Source organism: Blennius ocellaris (genome assembly GCF_963422515.1).
Source record: "Blennius ocellaris genome assembly, chromosome: 5".
Classification (NCBI taxonomy): Eukaryota; Metazoa; Chordata; class Actinopteri; order Blenniiformes; family Blenniidae; genus Blennius; species Blennius ocellaris.
The window spans coordinates 26,389,509-26,410,627 of NC_137654.1; the positions used below are offsets into that span (position 1 = coordinate 26,389,509).

General features: G+C 44.3%; 1 protein-coding gene across 1 annotated transcript; it reads right to left on the reverse strand.

The window, feature by feature from the left end:
• Positions 1 to 6,604: 6,604 nt before the first annotated feature.
• On the reverse strand, positions 6,605 to 16,800 carry LOC308130001 (protein Wnt-2b-A). Its single transcript, XM_080496169.1, has 5 exons — positions 16,498 to 16,800; positions 13,673 to 13,893; positions 10,750 to 11,027; positions 9,728 to 9,992; positions 6,605 to 7,895 (listed from the first exon to the last, which is right to left on the reverse strand). Exons 1-5 carry the CDS (start codon positions 16,677 to 16,679, stop codon positions 7,666 to 7,668), a joined length of 1,176 nt encoding a protein of 391 aa, XP_080352295.1. The 5' UTR covers positions 16,680 to 16,800; the 3' UTR covers positions 6,605 to 7,665.
• Between the last annotated feature and the right edge of the window lie 4,319 nt (positions 16,801 to 21,119).

Below are 21,119 nucleotides of genomic sequence, written 5' to 3' on the forward strand. Positions count from 1 at the left end.
AACCTTATTCCAAGTGCATGTGCCCTTATCTAATAGCGCCTGTGAACATCTATAAATCCTCACACATTTGAAGTCGCCTGTTCAGAGTGTACCCTGACTGGTCCCTTACCTGATCAGCTGCGCCCTGCCGACCCTGACCTGGACGAAGCGGTGTAGAAGATGGATAGTTCGGAGGAAACCTGGCTCAGGATTTGAATCTTTCATCACGATTATCTAAAACCGGCTCGTGCAAGCGCTCTGTAAGACTTGATTGACTTATCTCCACTCACAAAGTGGGAGGCCCGAGCGTAAACAAGCCACTCCGGGACTGGCGGGGGGCGGGGGGGGGGCAGATGAGTTTCCTCCTGTTGTTTTTGTTACAGCAGCACTTGATTGTAAAAGTGAAATGATATTGTTCCCCTGGCAGCTCTGTGTAAATGTTTTGTGCGCGGTATTCCTCCGTTTCATGCTGAGTGGCTGCCATGTTTACCACTGTTTACTGAGGGACTGAGGCTACTGTACTGTGTCCTCACTTTGGATCAGCTCGCCGCCGTAACTGGTAGGAGCAGTGTGAACTCAACACCACTGCAGTTCACTTTAATCCCATGAAGAATTCATCGTAATAGTACACATTAGATAAAGAGAAGCTGAGAGTTATACAAGTCTTTTTTTTTTTAACGCCACGTGAGATCGTACAGTATGTTACCGGGAGATGCGTAAGAAAGTGAACCGTGGAGAAAGCTGCACCTCAAAACACAAACAAAACGGTCCGCCGCATTCCTCGCGGAGAGTGTTTGTTTGTTGCGGTGTGAGTTTTGGGACTCGTAGGGGTAAATTTGTGTGTGTATTTTTAGTGGTTTAGTGTGTTTTTGAAGGTGAGGAGTCTGGGAGACCGGGAACGGGACGATGGCTCAACTCATGCGATAAACACATCGATTCCACATGGAGCAACAACAAATACACGGTCGAGCTTCAGGTAGACACAAACACTGTAACCTTTCACCCATTTGCAACCTCGAGAGGTTATGACAGTTCAACTTTTTAGAGCCCCTCCTCATAAAACACAACTTTATAAACCTAGTTTTATTAGGAGGGGCTGATTCATTTTTTGTCTTAATGACTCCATTACTCTGCATTAACTGGACCTTCATGGACGTGAATGAAGCGGCTGCTTAGGGGCCACTAGGGGGCCGCCAGGGGGCCGCCAGGGGGCCGCCAGGTAGACGAGGTAAACGCATCTGGTGGCAAGTGTCTGTGCAATCAGCCAATATCCATACTGCAGGTGCAGACAGTTGAATTTAATGGGAACAGAAAACTAAGGGAGTGGTTAGGCTCTAATCCTTCCTCGTTTATTTTACTCACATTTCGTGGAGGGGTTTTGTTTCTCCCAAATATATTTAATATCGATAAATACTGTTCTTGGTCATGTTTTAGACAAGAATTTGATTTTTTTTTTTTTTTTATTACTTTTTATCTGGTTCACCTTGTTTGAACTCTATCTTGTATTTTGATTTTCTTTCTTCTTTTTTTTTTAAAGAGGCATCTTGACTTGCAATATTTGCAATTTTTAATTTACTTATTTTGCTTGTATATGAATGTATTTATTGGCCGTTACAATAATAAAAATGCTTGAAGGGTATATTGGAGAAAGAGTCATGGACCTGCTGTGGATCAGTGAAGACAACAGATGTTGTCAACCCTCCCACTGGAGAAGGTCACCTATGTGTTGAAAGGCAGACAAAATGTTTTTGAGAGTGTCTGGGGGCCATTTATGTTGTATTTTAAAGGCCTTTGAGTGTGAGAAATAGTGTGATGGTTTCCTTTACCTTTGTTATTTTTTCTAAATGGGCATTGTGCTGTTTTCAATGCACGTTGTGTGTTATGTTCTAAAATTTAATTTAAAAAAGTAGGTTTTGGAAAACAGAAAAAGCTTGAAGGGTCTATTTATAGAGTTAAAGTCGTTTTCTACTCAAACACATAGTTAAAGCTGAAAAATTATATTTTGGTCAGTGGGCTTTCAGTGTTTCATTAAGTGTGCTCAGTTAAACAGTAAACTTTACCCCAGCATGTTGATAGAGGCAAACACTTAATGTATAATGTTTATAAATGCATACATGGTCTGGTTTAGTATTTTTAATTATGACAAACCTTTCCTCCTCTGGGCCTCAAGATGTTCAGAATGTTCAGCTTCTCTTGTTTTAATTGTTGCAGCCTTTACATTTTGGTTTGTTAAAGCATCATCATCATATTTGTATGATAAGAGATAGATAGAGTATTATCTTCTTTAAGGTGAGGTCAGTCAACATGAGATAATGTATCTGAGAGCAGGTGTATTGTATAAATTTTTTTGTTTATTTTGACGTTTCCTTGCCCATTTTTGATGTAGTGAGGCTTCTTCCAGTGAAGTTGTGTGTCGTGTGCTTGAGAATGAGGACGGCATTTAAAGCCGCTCCAAAATGTGCAATCCGGCTTCACGGTGAGTTAAACTATTAAATGATCCGATCTATCCAGGCGGCTCGTCGGACGTCGATTGGAAGCCGCAGGATTGAGCACGACTGTAGGGTAGACTGTGTGTGCATGCCGGGATGACTCGGTGCCATCTATCAACGTCACTCAGGTGGTCATGGTATCACTGTTAGTGTCAGCATCAGTGCGTGTCAGCTGGTATCACTCACTGGTATCTGGGTCTGTGAGGCCTACACAGTTTGACCCTGACCCTGTATCTCTCCCGTTTCCCACACCTCCGTCTCGCGTGCGTATCGTCAGCCCAAACCCCCAGATTCCCTGGTATGTTGGTGGAATTTGGACTATTTTTCCAGGTCACCGTTGTTTGTGCCTTGCGAGGTGTGTCTGTAAATTCCCACACAGGGAGGCAGATAAACACACTCACACTGTCACATGCATATACAAACCTTGTCACATCGCAGCCCACACCTTGTACGGCGAAGTCTGAACTCGGCACCAACTCTCTCCTCTAACTCGAGTAACTTTCTCTCGAGCTGAGTATTCGGTGATTCAGCACCAAGTCCGACACCCGTTATGGATAAATTAGGAATGACAGACTGTAGCCAGGGGGGTCACTTCACGCGAGCTTTTCACAGTGAGATCAATGTGCATGTGGTATGCACAAGCAGTTTTTGAGAGACATGGGAAATTTATATCAGATTTCCAGATCAAAAAGAGTTGTTTGATAAACATGTTTGCAAAAAGAAAACTGTCCCTGTCAAACCAATACTTTATTGTTATTACTACATGAAAATGACAGATCAAATGGGGCAATTGGTGAGCAGGGTTTGGGGGTTGGTGCACAGTAGAGATATTTAGCTTTTCGTCTGAGCAGATAAATGTTTTATGTCATAATCCACCCTTTTCACCTCAAAGCAGAGCAATGAAATTCATACCCATACCTCCTCTCTCTCTCTCTCTCTCTCTCTCTCTCTCTCTCTCTCTCTCTCTCTCTCTCTCTCTCTCTCTCTCTCTCTCCCCGTCTCTACGCTCCTCCGGTTGGCAGGTCACGTAAATATTAGTTTGAGCTCCCTAACAAATCTGCACCTCCTGCTGCTCCCACAGCCTCCCCGAGCCAAACCTGTTTGCAGCAGTGTTATACCAGCCTAATGCCGGATGCCTGACACCCACCTCATCACCCAGAGGCAGAGCAGGAGGATGAAAGACACACGGCAGGGGTTGACAGTGGAGACAGCTCACTGTAGGCCAGATTTTAATCCGGCAAAGCAGGTGTTCTTCTGAAGCGCTCATCGCTGGCCGGCCGCGGCCGTGAGCTTTGCTACATGAAGCGAGCTCTTGATGTCCGGGCGGTTTCAGCAGTGGTCATTCATAATGCTGACGGTTCCCCTGATGATACACCTAAACTTCTGTCACCCCTGACCCTAAAGTCTTGTTTCAACCAGTTAAAAAAAAAAAAAAAAGAAAAAAAATGTGTAAGGTCCATCTGGCCCGAGGGGATAAACTCATCCCACACACACACACACACACACACACACACACACACACACACACACACACACACACACACACACACACACACACACACACACACACACACACACACACACACACACACACACACACACACACACACACACACACACACACACACACACACACACACACACACACACACACACACACACACACACACACACACACACACACACTTGCATGCTCTTTCTGGTCATGAGCAGTGAGTGATGGAAGGCAAAGGTTTGCTAACATGCTGAGGTTTTACCAGACAGGTGATGGGTGAGTTCAGGGGGCATGGAGAGGATTGAGGCGGGGGGGGGGGGGGGGGGGGGGCTTGTTGTCCTGGCCTGCAGGTATGTACATGTGAATATGTGTCCATAACAGATCGCATGGCTGACACCCAGACCACCCCGAGGTGGAAACCCCAGCTTAGGTTTTCCCCAAAAGGAGCACGGTGGAAGGGAGACGGTCAGAGGGATGCGCGGGGTAACGATGATGAATTGAGGGGAATGTGGTTCCACTCTGATTACGATCAGCTGATAAACATGCCCGCAAGTAACACTATACGTTTCTATCTTCTCTACATCTGCCCATTCAACCCCTTGTCTCCTTTCTCCTCCCCCTTGTTGTTTGTAAAGCCCAGCCAGGTCTTGATTTGAGGAAATAAGTTGCAGTCTCTCTCTCTCTCTCTTTCTCAAAAAGAGTAGATGGTGGACATAGTCCTGTCCATGTCCTTCCAGCATGTGTGTCCCTGCGTGCATGGATGTGTATGTAATCAGAGTGAAATCCATTCTCTGCTTGAAGGCTTGTCGTTATTTGGCGAGGAGGCGGACGTGCATTACAGCCTGGACACAAGGCCGATAAATCTTTGTGACGGTCAGTGCTGAGACACAGGTGGAGGCTGTAAAGGAGAGAATATAGAACAAGTGTTGTTTCCTTTGTTCTTAAAGTCAACTTTTGAGAACATTTTTAGTGGATGTATTTGTGGCGACTTTTACTTTTCAATAAGAAACAGAAAATTCTGTAAATGTTCAAATAAGACTACCTACCCTTTTATTTACTAAAAAGAATGAGATTTATACTTTACTGTCGCCCATAGCTGGGATTGGCTCCAGTGACATGCAACCCTGAACAAGATGTGGTGGTATAGAAGATGAATGGATGTATTTTTTTTAAGGGGGGGGGGGCAATTTGGATCCCATTTTGAGGCTTTAACTATTGTTTCTTTTGGCATGAAAAATGTCAACCTGGCAACCAGTCTGGTACCATGGCAACACAGCTTACACATTTAAATAAATGGACGTTATATCATAATATTACCAAAACCAGGTACAAATTTACTTTCCATTTAATTTTGATGAGCTTTTAGAGGCTGCTGATGGGCAAACATACAAAGAGAGGATCCAAATTATAAACTACGGTTTGTGGGTCAATATATTTTTCTCTTCTTCTTTGCCACTAATGCTGCCAGCCAGCTACTGAGACTAATGATTTGTTGGTGATACTGTTCAAGAGGAATGCTCTCAGCCTGGCATCCAGGACACAGATAGACTCTGCCACAGGACACTGGCACTAGAATAGTCTCGGTGACTGGAACGGCTTGATAATATTACCCAGAGGGACAATAAAGCTTATCTTATCTAACGATATTGGCCTCCCAAGGCTATTAAAAGACCACTTATAGTATGTTGATGGATTTTTTTTTTCTTTAAGTGTCAATAAAGTTTGTAGACTGTGAGGTGAATTATGAATGGACGAATATAGGTCTTTTGCAACAGTGATGTGCATCAATCTGATAAAACACAATAGAGTAACTTGATTTCATCGTCCATATGTGCATTTGTTTTTGACTCCTGTGAATATATGATCCAGTCTCCGACATAGCATGCTGTCTTTACACTTTACTGAAATGGTAATAAGACAAGCACAGGTTTGCTGCGGTGTGTTTTCTCTTGATATTACGCCGGTGTATGTGATATCCAGTAGAATTCAGGTTATCAGGAGCCTCTGGACTCTAATATAACGCAGACTGAACTGGGCTGAGCGTCTGGGGGAACGGAGGGGGCCGAGGCACAGAAGATTGCTGGAAAGTATTCCCTTTGATAAGCCGGCCAAGAAGCCTTTGATTAAATGTGGTCCCAGCAGGAGCCCACACTGGGTCCTCTGTGGCACGACCATGTCCAATCACCAAGCTATCAACAGCCCCGGGTAATTACAGCCATCTAGTCATTAGCCTGGGACCCACCTGGAATTCCACATAGTGAGGGCTGGGACCGGCCCAGCAGGGGTTGGGGTTTAGGCTGGACCTTTAATCAAACACTTCCCTCCCCTTGACTGATATAACACACCCCACCCCGATCCACACAACATCAGCCTTTGTTGCTGATATATTTCGTATTATTAGTGCTCCAGTGTCTGTCAGCTCGTGTGTGTGTGTGTGTGTGTGTGTGTGTGTGTGTGTGTGTGTGCACGCGTGTGTGCATGAGAACCCAATGGCAGAAGCATGGTTGACCGTGACAGCAATGCACAAGAGACTTGATTTTTTTTCCCACCAAATGTTTGTTTGTCGGAACAAAAAACAAAGATTCGAGTGTCATACTAAAGCACCGTATATTTCATATGACATCTGTTTAGATAAGGCAATATACACAATGTTATACAAGCAAGCTGGAGAGCAGGAGCGCTCGGATCCGTCTCGTGTTGTGACTATAGGTGACTTCAGGCCTTAAGTTTTTCCTTCTTCATTCGCCAGCAGTAGTTTGTCATCTCATACGCTGCAGCGACAGCACACCGTATAATCACAGCAGAGGGAGTACTCCTCTCTCTAATAGTGTCGGCCAATGTAGTGCAGTCTCATACACAGATGAGAAATGAAACAACACCTCACAATTTAAATAAATCACTTTAAACATTTTTTTTTTTTTTGTTAAAATCTTTTTGTTTTCTCCTTTTACAGTTGCAGTCAACGTTCCAATGACGTATCCGTCTATTTTTTTCCCCCCAGCTAGTGTCTTTCTCATCGTCCTCTGGTAGTCCTTTGCCCGGACTCTGGTTTAGCCACACAGAATCAAACACAGGCTTAGATGTCCACTTCTGAAATTGCACTTACCAAGCCACTCCCTAAGTCCACCCAAAGTACTCTTTTTTGGTAGATAAAAATGTAATTCCCCCATAAAAAAAAATGAAAGAAATTAGGTGAGTATATGATGTTGTTGTAATAATACTGGATATGTTTGAAAGGCTCAGGTAATGTAAAAACATGTCTTTAAAGCATCATGGAAGGAGCAAACCTTTTTTTTTTTTTTAACCCAAGAAAAACAGTCATCTGGACTGACAATAAGGAAATCCTCGTCCGCCGAGACCCCCCCCCCCTCTCCCCATTAGCATCACTGTTATCGCTGTTCATCGGATCCCGGCGGTTCGGCTGCAGGGCCGTTCACACACGGGGGGCCGGGCGGGCGTTCGTTCATATTGATGGGGACTGAATCGTAGTGCTTTCACAGACGGGTACAAAAGCCATGCAATGAGTTGAGCCGTGTGGAGGGAGTGGAGGCCGAGACGCAGTGCACTTTTTTTTTTTTTTGGACAAACTTTCCCACACAATGCCATGTTCCACACAGGATGTCCTGCAAAGGGGAAAGGGGTGGGGGGTCGCATTGCAGGGAGCCAAAAAAAAAAAAAAAAAAGTAGTGAGGGAGGGCATCCTCAGGTCTGGTCCAGCCATTCTGCTCGTTTCGGGGCCTTGCACGTGTGTATGTCCACCGACTCCTCGCAGTCGTTACACTCCACGGCGCAGCACCATTTGAACTTGCACTCGCACTTGGTGATCTGCTTCACTCGGGTGGTGTCGTACCCGCGGCCGCAGCACATGACCTCGCAGCCGTCCGTCCCGCGTGACGTCCGGTTGCAGACGCGTCCGGCCGTGCCGAGGGAACCTGCGCAACGAACAATAAACTGTTAGAAACTGAAATAGCTATAACAATTTCGGAGGCGTTTGAGCCTAAAGTGCAAAAACGTCTTCAACGCGTAGTGACGGATTAATTTGCAAAGTTTATTAGAGCCAAATGATGAAACTGGTCAACATATATTAATTTAAACCGAACTAAGAGAGAACTCTAGTTTGTAGTATTGTTGCATAGAAAGGTTAATGTAATGTTGCTCTGCACATTTTCTCAAACTGAAATAACACAAGAAAAATTGTTTATTTGTAGGGAAGGCTAAGCCATGTTTACAGGACGATTTGTTACTCACTTTTCTACATTTAACTACAGAGAAAGATAACTGGGACAACCTTCCATATTGTAAACACTGCAGCTAAAAACAGGACTTCTATGCAACAGTTTTATGCTAATTACAGTTAAAATTACTCACAAAAATAAACAAAAACCCTTTATGGTGTTTAGCCTCCCCTGAGCAATTTGTGTTTATTGACGGTCACTACACTATGTAACCAGGTTACACTGATGAATTTAAAGATGCAAGCCATAAGAAGCATTTGTACATTTGCCAAACAGACAATTTTGTGTGGCATTAATGTTGCATTCCACAGAACAATGACGGCATCCTTAGTGTTGCTGCAGGTTCGTTCCTACTGACTGAACTGTGTGCCTCTAAGCTTCAGCGTAAGATGTGTCACGTAGAAGCAGAACGACAGACAATTATCATAAATAATACCATATAATCTTCATTTTGCATTGAGCTCCCAGTTCGATTGGGTCTCGTTTGTATAATGCTAATCAGTGCTCATTACCTAATGCCGTGGCATGTTTTCGGTGTCTTATGTGAATGTCATTCCCCACAGAGATTAGAGCTCATGTTTAGTGTGAGAAGCTCCCCGTCTGAACTGCTACCTATCACAACAAGCTGCCCGTAGAACAACAGACCCACACACACAACTATGCAGTGTTGGTAGAGTGGCCTATAGTTACACTGCCTTTCCCAAGCCAGTGCTCCCTTTGAAGCCACTCTGTGTGTGTGTGTTTGTGTGTGTATGTGTGTGTGAGGGTTAAATGGACAGTGGAGCGTGACAGACAGACAGGCTCTCACACTCTGAGGCCCACTCTGCCCTCCAGCTACGCTTAGTTCAGACAGACAGAGAGGGAGAGAGACTGTGACAGACAGAAAGAGGTGATTTTTTTTTTCCTTCTAAATTAGCTGCTTGTGTCCCTAGGCTGTGGATTCCACTGTGAAGGTGAGAAAGACGGAGGGGGTGGGATGAGAAGATGGGGGGGGGGGGGGACTGGACAGTGATGGGAGGTGTTCCAGTTAAATGTCCCAAAAAGAAAACGTCCAACAGTGTTCCCAATCGATTACGATCATCCATATTTGATTAGCCGCGTCGTATAAGGGTTGATGAAAACATCAACCGACGATCAGGGTCGTGTTTTTATGTGTGTGTGTTGACAGAGACTGACAGAGGTCAGGTGGTCACAGAGGGACCAATGTCCCCAGGGAACAAGGATATTAGCTTCCACAGACATCACACGGGAGGCCTGCTGTGTTATCTGACCACCATTACACACACACACACACACACACACACACACACACACACACACACACACACACACACACACACACACACACACACACACACACACACACACACACACACACACACACACGCACACACACACAGTCATGCATGAACATACACACAACAGTACTAAAACACAACACAGTCGGGGCAATCCATCAACATCCATGAGAAACGGCCCGTCCTGTCTTTCAGTGTCGCCTCGTCTTCTCTTCCTCCACTCTCTTTTACCTGCTGATTTGTCTTGCAGGCAGTAATCCGGGGAGTTTTCGAAGTAGACCAGGTCATTCTTGGTGGCCTTCCTGAAGGCTTTGTTGGCCACAGCGAATCCTGTCCCGTCCTGATTCATGGTCACCTCGATGGCCCCGTTGTATTTCCTCCTCAAGTAGTCGCCGGTCTTCCTGAAGTCCGACATGGCCATCCAACACGTCCGCAGCGCGCAGGAGCCGCTCACGCCGTGGCATTTACACTCCAGCTTCATGAAACGTTTCACCGCCTAAACCCAGAGAGGTTTTGTTAATTTAGCCTGTCCATTGAATTCTTATGGTAGTTTTTAGTTTTCCAAAGGTTTGTGAGAGTGTATTTCCTCCTTCAGTGAAACTGTGGTAGTTATGGATGGATGGATGGATGGATGGATGGATGGATGGATGGATGGATGGATGGATGGATGGATGGATGGATGGATGACAGTCTTAGATTATGGTGATGTAATCTACAGATCTGCCTTAAAAAGCTCTCCTTCACAAGCTGGATTCCCTGATAAACTGCTGCAAAATATTTTCAACCAAACTTAAAACTCTATATTTATTCCAAATACTATAAAACCAATAAAAAAGTTGACATTATTATTCATTATTGATTGTATGGTATTTGTGTTGCAGACGATTTGCAGCAGAAAATTGAAATGACAAGTAAAGCCGTTATCGATTTGTTTCTTAGCATGTTAGCGTTGTAAATACTTTCTTTCTCATACAATTGTGTGACAATGTTTGTCTGTATGTACACATTTGTGTCTATGTTTTTCCTCATGCCTCCTCTCAGCCAGCAAGTCATTGCAAATAAGAACTTTTGCTTAGTTGTAGTGTAGTTTGACCTGGTAAAATAATGACGAAATAAATTGATAAAATCCAATGGTTGATTGATCAAATTAAACTGGAACCTCCATTTTATTAGCTAATAATTTCGTAGAAATGTGTTCCGTCAGAAAATAGCAGTTGAAGATGTTCACACCTATATAGTAATCAGGCACTTACTGTTCTGCCACATCGATTGTTGTGTAAGTTCATGAGGGCCCGGGCGTCTCGGACCGTTCTCTCTTTGGCGTCTATGAAGGCTTTGGCGAACTTGATCCCATAGTTGATGTTGTCACTGCAGCCGCCCCAGTCGAATTCCCCTTTCTCGTCGCTCGCTCGCCCACGCTTGTGAGGGTCGCAGTTGCACATCTTCAACTCCCCCTGGCTGCAGGCGCGAGTGAGTGCGTACACCACTCCCGCTGAGGAGATGGCGTAGACGAAAGCCGCCTCACGGCTGCCTGAGAGGGAGAGACGGGAGCAGAAGGCACAGGGAACAGGCGTGAGATGGAGGCGGAGGTTAAAATGACACACGGCACTCCTCAGGACAAAGACTGCAGTTGCTTGCAGACTTTCTAAGAGCCAAAGACCCGGAGGGTGTGAAGCCCACATGGTTATCGTGCATATACAGATCCTCGTAATGCCATGACGAGGCCTGGGTGTGAGCCATCGGGACATGAAGGTGCAGCTGACGGAGGATATCAGGCCCGATGTGGAGCGTAGACCCGCTCTGTTTAAATATTATCGTGGAAATAATCCTGGCTGCGGGGCTCTCCTCTGCTCACATAAATTGTTTAAATACAGACAACAGTGATACCCCATTTGTCAGCGCCGGGGGTGATGTCATGACAGCATTATCTGCCATTGCTCATCTGTTCTTTTCGGCCCACTTTATTTCCTTAGAATATGACTCATCGATTGTGCGGACGAAGACGGTGGGAGGATTAGATACAGCGTTTGGTCACAGTTGCTTTTTGCGGCGCCTTTGGGAATGACCCCCCCCCCAAAAAAAAAAAAAAAAAAAAACCACAAAAAAAACCAACACGGTGGGAAGAAACATTACAACCCGGTCACTCCTAATCTCTTCGTCGAACCAGCAAACATAAAAGGATTTTCACTTTGTGACTCCGTCCTCTTATTTGGAAACACTCAAGCTTTTCCAACTTTACAAAATTGTCAACAAAAGGAAGCAAGTCTGATTCAATATAAACCTGCCAGTTGGTCATTTTGTCTATGGTCCCGCTCAGTCAACACACTTTAACAGGCATTCCAGCCTTGTAATGATTGTGGTCCAGGACTTAAACAAGTTCGAGATCATTGGACTACTGTCATAGTACCACTATTTGCCTAACAACAATATCTAAAAGTGTTTCAGCTGCTCTCTTCTGGGTTCGTTTGATTTGTTTTATAGTGGACGCCTAACCCTATCACTCTCTGTCAGCAGTGGGAATCAAACCAGCAAACATCCTCTTATAAGCTTGATACTACTTCAGTATTGGATTGATAATTGGCCTCCAGCCACAGCGCTTAATTAATCTGAGAGCATGTGTCCTTTCTTGATCAGTCGATTCCATTGTAGCGCCCTGCTTTCTTTTAGCACAGGCCCAGAATGAGCAGCTGCCAACACATTTTTTCCCTCATGATTGTCAAATGTCATGTAACTTTCCCTTGTAACTTCACAAATGCAATGCAATTTCTAACCATATTTTCTGATATACCTATTCTAATCATGCTGCACAACATGTATGGATTGTCCAAATCATGCGTAACTGACCCAACGTGTGAAAGCATGTCGGTTATCTGCAGCACCGTACAGTCCTCCACAAGCTTCTAGCTTTCACTGTGCTGTCCAGATTTCCTGATAAGAAGATGTTGAATGCAATTTTTCTTGGTTTTATTGCTCAGTCCCTGTTTCTTCCAAAGCTTCCTTCCATCCTCGCGCAAAGAGATTATTTTCATTATGAAATGTGCAGTGAGCGAAAACTGCATCGTTCATTCTCAGCAGTGTTCCGCTTTCACCGCGAGTTGCAGTGACGGGGGCGTGTGTGGGAGAGGACTGAGGTGAGCGCGGCTTGCCATCCCTCAAACCTGTGCTGTTTGCCCGACAGAGAGAATATCTCTCTAAATATTTACATCTACATTACTGTTTATTCCTCTCTGCAGCCCTTCACGCTCAGGCGCTCTATCTCCATATCTGCTACTCCCCCCCCCCGTGCATCGTCGGCCCCAGCACATGCTCGGGATGGCTGGAGAGCTGATGACGTCAAAAACGGACTTTAAGGAGACAATTGAGGTGGTTATCTAACCTGAACACTGTAATAAACAGCAGCAAATGAGGCATTTAGTAAAATACCTCGCTCACTATCATAATCACAGGTGCAGTAGATGGTAAAAAGACTTTTATGTACAGAGCACACTGTGACTTTAGCTGTCTCACTGTGCCATCAGTCACATTCGCTGATTCACACACCAAAGGCTGCACACCATGAGGGGCAATTTGGCTTTTGAGTGTCATGGCCAAGGAATTCTTGACTCATGTTCACGTCGAGAAGACAGATCTGACTAACCAGGCAGAAATCTGTGCGTACGTCTGAGTAAAGAGTTTTTTTTTAGTAGTGCATCTGAATCTACGAGTGTCTGCTTTCTACCTTATCTATCACTGCTATCATTGAGTCTTTCAAGACCCCTGCAACAGTCCATGTCTCTTGTATTTAATAGCTGCAAGTGCACCGACTTCTTTCATTTATACAAAGGACGGAGTTGGCATGTTCCTGTCTACATAAGCCAAAATATGTGTGTGAACATGCATGTGTGCCTGTGTATGTATGCGCATGGCTTGTGTTACAAAACCGAGAGGTCTGGCAGGAGTGGAAAAAACAAAATGACGACAAACCCACGTCTCGAGGCCCGTGTGTTTATTGACGAGGCGTAAGGCATTGCAACAGACCATTAGTGACTATAAACATGAAGCGCAACATGCGTAGAGAAAGAAAGACTGGAGAAAAACAGAGTGAGGATAGTTGGAGATAAGAGGGGTCGACGTGAAGAGGAAAAGCGAGAATGAGAACTGGGACGCTAACGTTCACGCACACACATATACACTCACTCCGCAGCAGGACACGTCCGAAGACGGTGTGGTCTCGGTCCAGCGTGCTGCAGTTCCAGCGATGGTGTCTGAACTGGTGCTGGCACTCTCTGATCCACTCTTTGGTTCCCTCGCCGATGGCCTGCATGATGTCGGGGTGACGCTGGCAGAGTTGCCGCTGCTTGTTCACCAACCCGGGGATGTTGTCGCAGATGACGCGGGCCCCTAACGCACCGATGTACCTGAGGGCGCCAAAAAACAACAACAAAAACAAGAGACATTCAGCCGGGTCAGGCAGAAGGATCCGTTTATACAGTAGTTCTGGAGGTCGCAATGACCGATCCAATGTTGTGAGAGCAGATTATTCTTGCACACAATGTATGTCCAATGTATACACAAGTGGATACACACACTCTCATAGGTGGTGAGTGGCATGAAGGAGAGCTGCAGTAACACTCCTCTGTGAGTCAGAGTTCACTACACTTAACAGTTTAAGGTTTGCAAGTGGGGTTGGGGTGGGGGGGGGGGGACCATTTACTCCACTCTCCAAATAAATAAGCACTTAACCTCTCCCCACAGGACCTGCGTGTGTTTAAATGGTTCCCAATGAGATTGTCGAAATCACGTCGTCACAAATCAGGGCACAAAGTCTGGGGCCTCCAATAACCCTGTCAAACTAAGAACCCATTTACTCACTTTACTCCTCTCGTTCTTTCGCCTGACTGCTCTCATCTTGCTCACAGTTCTGCTGTCTGCTTCTCCCTGTCTTTTCTCTCTCTCTGTTAATTCCCCAATAAAAAGACCGTTGCGGTATCTTATCATGCTAAATGCAAGGAGAAGGCACAAAGCAAGCTCGTATTGCAGAGTGCTTCATGTGCGAGAGAGGTCTTGCAGCCTGGTGGCTGCAGGGCTTTGGCGGGTCGGCGACGTGAATCCCGGGAACGTGGAGCTGTGTGGTCGTGTTTTATGAGGCCGGGTGAGAGGACGGAGACTCTATACTCCCCAGAGAGGGATTAGAGAAGAGGGAAAAAGAGCGAAGTGCTCATCAAAGGAAAGTGCCAGAGCAGCAATTCACACTTAATTTTCTCTCTGTCTCTCTGGAGGACTTGTGGACTTTATAGGATAGTAAATCATTATCCACAGGTCTAAAACAACGTGCCGTAAAGTCCTGCGGCTCTCCCATGGATCACGGGGAGACAAGTGGGAGACGGAACAGGGACACTGGACTGACAGAATATGATGCAGCCACGTTGACTTTTGGTTCTTCTCAGTTGTAATTTAAATCCATCCTCCATCATAAAGAAGCATCAAAACAAAAATACTGATAATTTACTCAGTTCATCTCAGCTTTAAATGTGATGATAAATTTGCTAAAGATGCAAATAATAAGTACAAAATGTTGCTTGCAAGGACTTAGTGGAGGTTATGTACTAAAATGAATTAGTTTCTGCTTGTATGATGGGTTTTTGTTTTGTTTCCTTTTACAGTATATATATTTTTTTTTAAATACATAATTTTCAAGGGGATATAACATCCTGCAATTATTCCTCCAACCAGCTCAAGTCCATATTATCACTGGTGGGTGCTCTCCTCCCAGAATAAAGTAAGAAAGTGATAACATCGGTAGTGTATCCTCCATACATCAAGTTTCCCGCAAAGCCAGAGCATGCACATGCGCGCACACACACATGCACACACCACTGCTCTCCATAACTGCTTTTAATCTACACAAACTATTAGGCATTCCATCACCCCCACACCCGCCCACACACAGACACTTCTCCTATAAACACACTCACACACATGGACATTTTCACTTATGTTATTGCACAGGCAATGAGATATTTTTTAACCCTTCACCTATGCTCTAGATGGCTGGCTTTTGGTTGGAGTGTGTGTGTGTGTGTGTGTGTGTGTGTGTGTGTGTGTGGGGGGGGGGGGGGGGGATTTCAGTGAAGTCATTTGTGAGTGTGAGAGTGGTACCTGGTGAATTAATGACTGCTCTGCAGGCTCCAGCTGAGACGAACACGCGCTGCGCCAACAGTTGCGCACATAAATTACATTTATCGCTCTATTATTATTGCTCAGCATGTCAGGCCAACAAACTGACACCACGAATAGGCATTTTAGACACAGAAAAATCTTCATGCAGCTTGAATCTCATAATTTATGTTATTTCCACTCCTAATGATTTCTGCACAACGGGCCAGCCAAAATTAGCTGAAATTAAATGATGACAGAAAAACACTTTTTCTTTTTTTTTTTTTTCTTTTTTGCGGTCATTACCTCATAAAATCACCAAGCTGCACACTCAATCGTGGGAGAATAACTGCATGTGAAAGTACTTGTAATGCACATCCATGCATTTGATCATAGCAATTAAAATATTTAATTAAGCCCCAAAAAACAAATCTTAAAACGACGCCAGTTATTTTTTCTTTTTAATCAGCAGCACTGTCAGCAATACAGTCAGTCCGTGACAATAAATTCAATGAAAGAAATCCTCATAATGACCTTGTCTGTCTGTTGGAAAATCCCGCATCTGAATTAATTCGAATGTGGTTTGTTTTTGTTTAAAGAATATGGTTATTAATATAGTCATTAAAGAGTTTGCGACCTGTATGAACTCAAAAAAGTTTCCAAAGAAAAGCAAAATCCCTAACCTTTCCTTAACAGTCTTTTTTTTAATATATATAATAATGTGATTGATATCAATGTTGAAAGGCTTTGACAAAAATTTTAGTTGATACTTTATTCGAGGGGAAAAAAAAGAAAAGAAAAAAGAACTCAGCTGTAATAAATCAGGTTGGCGGGCAGGTAGGACTGTCTGATGGATGCAAACTCACCACCAAGACGAGTCCACTCGAGGCGTCACGAGCAGCAGCAGCAACAGACACGCACAATAAATCCTGGAACTGGCACCGGGGTTCTGGCACGAAGAAGCCCGGGATGTGAGTCTGGCTCCCGGCGAACCGCAGCGCTGAATCCGAGCCGCCCGGAGGCTGAGGATCTTGTTCAACCCCAGCATGATTTTTTCCCTCTGATTTCGTCTCCAAAACGGATTTCCCCAAAAACTTAAAAAAAACAAAAACAAAAACAAAAAAAAAAACTTTATAGGTAAATCCCTAACTTGAAAAGAAAAGTTTGGATACGAATTCTGTTGGAATAAATAGGCCTCATTATCCAGTGTGAGGCTCCATGTTGCGCAGCTGTCAGCAGGCTGAGGCGCGCGCTCTCGGTGCCATGTGCGTAAAAAAGTCTCCCCTTGGTACCTCTGAGATTTTACCTGACGGGGCGGGCAACAAGTCTGTCAGTCCAACGCTCACACGTATATCCTTGATTTTTGTGCTCTGTATTTTTTGTTTTGTTTTGTTTTTTGGGGTTTTATCCCCCACCCCCTCAGGTACAGATAGTAAAGTCCGAATCAGAGGTGAAGCCAAGGGTTTCTTCATGCAGGACTGAGTGACTCCGCCGGGTCGGATGCTCTTGTCGGACCTCTCCTTTATTAGTGGACAGAGTCCGAGCCGAGGGAGAGAGAAAGGGAACTGGGAGGAGGGGTGAGGGAGGACTGGCTGCTGACAGCTCCTCTCGCTCATTGGGCAAAGGCAGGGGTTACAGAGTTTGACTAGGAAGGAGATATTAAAAAGGGATGGATGAAGAAAGAAAGGTGTGCCGGTTCTGGGGTGATACTGGTGCTGATTTGGAGACGCACCTATAGTTCATCTGTAAACCACAGACAGGAGTTATTATAACTAATGATGGCGCCTTTTTTTACAACCTTGGGGAAAAAAACGATCATTAAACCACATAAAATTCATTTATTTTCATATTTTGCCTAGTCGGGGGTTGTGTATGTGTGCGAGGGTGTTCAATTTGGCAGTTTTCATGGGTTAATCCTGTTATTTTTCACTAGTTATGCACCCTTTCAAGAAATAGCCACTGCATTCCCACTTCAGTTTGTCCCTCTAATAATAAAATAGATACCACTCTCTATTAACAATGTTTTTTTCACCTGATTGGTCACTGTTATCAAACACGTTGGATAAACTTCATGTCTTCAGCCATGCATGTAAAACTTTTAAACAAGTGAAAGTCAGAAAAAAAGGGCAGGGAATGTGGGATTGAAAGAACAGAGCCAAATCATCCAGTGGAACAGCACTGTGGCTTAAATATGAACCACATGTGAGAGAGAGAGAGAGTGCTGAGACAGCGCTGAAATAAAGCACATGCACACACACACGCACACACACACGCACACACACCATCCTCACCTTGATTGTTTGTTTGTGTGTCTTCATATTTTCTTCAGATGTGGTCTGACACTCTGCTTCTCATGGTGCTTGAAATGGCTAAAAATGAAAAAGAAAATCACCTTCAAGTATCCAAATACTTTCACAAACCCCCCCCCCCCCCCCCCCCCCCCCCTAAAACAAAAAAATAAATCACTTTGCTGATATGAAATCACACATTTTCTCTTTTCCAGAGCTGAGCCTTTTGGGAGTTTGTGATATCGGACTGTGAGCAGCGCCGGCGATTCAGCTGACCCCATTAATACTGACAAACAAGTAAACAAATCAGGAAAATCCCTGTCGGAATTGAAACTATTAGAATTAGCAATAGCTGTCGCAAAGTGCGATTTCATCAAAAGCTTGAGAAAACGGCTCCAGTGTTTATGCCAAAGCCGCAGTTAAAGCTAAGCCTCTTTCAGAAACATTTGTATTTCTGCTTAGAGCAGGCAGGCTCCCGCTGTCACAATGAAACCCGTTTTCATTGTTTTCAGGGACATAACGACAACATTAGGTAGAGGCTTGTGAGACAACGTGAGCCAAAGAAGCCAATTTCTGGGGAATACTTTGTGCGTTTCAGCTCAGCTCCCAATTTTCTGTTAAATCAAAAGGAATTAGGGAAGCACAAACATGGCTGAGTTATGCCGTCTCTCTCTCTCTCTTTCTCTCTCTCTCTGCTTCTCTCTATCTTGGGTTTGGAGCTGGAACAGACTTTCTCTTTCTCTCATTTCCCCCTCCCAGCCTGTGAAGTTGACCCCAGCGTTCTCTTCATAAACAATAACAGAGTCAAGTGCCTCCTTGTCAGTGGGATGAAAAGTTTGCCCTGATGTCCAGGGTCCAATCTGGCAACCGTCTCCTCGGGGGAAAAGTACTGGCCGGGGCTGCTGTGTCTAAACGCTGCACTGGGGGTGACAGAGGGATAAAGGTGAGATTTACCGAGGCACAGGACTAATCCAATTGATTTCTGTGTTGATACATTATAATTACTGTGGATTATTTCCTGTCAGGAAAGTTGAAGTTAAAAAGGTAAAAGGCTGAATGAACCGGAGCCAGGCCGGAGTCATGCTGACGGTTGGACCGATGACCAGTAATGTATCCCCTTGTGGAGATTATGCCGTGGGTTGCTACCAGTCAGGCAACCCAGGGATGAGCTCAGTGCGTATTCCCATCCACTGGCAGGCTGCAGCTGGAGGGCAGCCTGTTGTCAGCCATGTGTGAGTTCCCCCAGATGGTGACACTCAACGGGGTAAAAAAGACAAGCACAATATCGGGCGTATTGCATTTGATCTCAAGCCCTCGTCACAAACAGTAAAAACACTTGTTCTCTACGGTGCGATTTAAGATGAAAGTGTGTGATGATGATGTGTTTGCTTCTGCTCTTTCTCTCGTCGCCTAATTGCAGCCGCGAAGCCAGACACATCAGCTCAGTCTGATTGGCCAAATCCATTGAAATACAAGTTATTGCCATACGTTGTGTCACTTGTTGAGATGGTGAAGGACGTTTGTGCCTTGAGGCGCTACACGATATGGATCTCATCATCTACGGCCTCTGCTAAAGAAAAGCATGCCATGTCCATATGAATAACTTCGAGGAACATATCAAGAACAATTTCGATATAGAAAAATAGAAGCCAGTGGGGATTGAACTTGAGAACTAAACTGTCATCTGAAATCCAATGTTGTATTCAGATAATTATGTGTAATTATAATCGTACTGTGGCTCTACAACAGCATCAGTTTCTCGCTCCTTAGTTTTCACGTTGGTTTGATCTCCTCCCAACCACTGGAGGGCGCTGGATGACGTGAATGTTAATTGTGATACGTTTTTTATTTGTTGCCTACTTTTCATTTGGAAAAACATCTGACCGTGACTCATATCGATCGAATGTTAAAAAGCAATGAGTAATATAAAAGAAGATCGGCTGTGTCTTGTTATTCTTCCCCTTCTTTTTGGCATGAAGACGATCTTTTTGTGATTTTCTTGGAATCGTGTGATTTTGGACTATGGGAGGAGGTTGTGGTGAGACCCAGCTCCCGACCCCAAACTCCTCTCACAATGACTTCTTCTGTTTTCTTAATTTCTGGATGAGTATTTAAGATGTTAAGTAGCCGTGAGGATGTAAAGGATCAGGCTGGAGGGCCTGGTAATCTATCAATCATCCGAAAATCCAGTAGCATTACCTGTGGAGCCAATGAAAGATCACACACATCACAGAGCCCAGACATATACAGTCCTCCGGGGACAGACAAACCACAGCGTACATAAACACGCGGGCAACCCCGAGACCCAGATCGGTGATTGTCTTATAAATTTAGACCTGCCGACGGAGATGAACTGCTTCGCAATAGCGTGGTTGAACTTCTGGCGAGCTCTCAGAGACGAGGTAAGAGCCGCGAGCCACACATACACAGACGTACCAAGTGTGACACTGTGTGCCCTGGCGTTATGTCATGGTTGGCCTGTACAATGGCTTAAGTTCTGCATGCATGCAAGAATTTCTTTCCTTTATCCTATGGTGAGACCGTCACTAGATTTTATCGCTCCCATGTACACACAAAATGCCCATACGTGAGATCGCTACACATTTTGGTTTCCCAAACATGTCGTCATGCTGAGCATATATGAACATCACACACAAAACACGCACAGGAGTATGACAGTAGAGCAGGTGCTACTGCAGTGTCACAGATATACAACACTTTCCATTATATAGACTGAGACAATGGCACACACAGATGATGATAATAATAATAATAATAATAACAATAATAATAATAATAATAATAATAATAATAATAATGATAATAATAATAATAATAATAATAATGATAATGATAATAATAATAATGATAATAATAATAACACACGTCAGTTAAATAAAACTTCTTTACAACATTAAGACATTTATTTGAGATTTTAAAGATAACAAAAAAAAATTGAAACGTACCTTTATGCATGCTGGTTGATTCCATTGTGGAGACAATGTCACTGCTCCCACTGAGTGGAACCGAGTTTGTGCTGAGCAGGTTCCTGTTTTAGTGGGGAACTGTCTGTGTGACGTACACTGCAGGTCATGGGCAGCCGATCACATGGCGGTTAGCTGAGGTAGCATGATGAGTAAGTCCAATATACTACCATTTTTTTTTTTTTTTTTATGGATTTGATAATGAATCAGCATCTT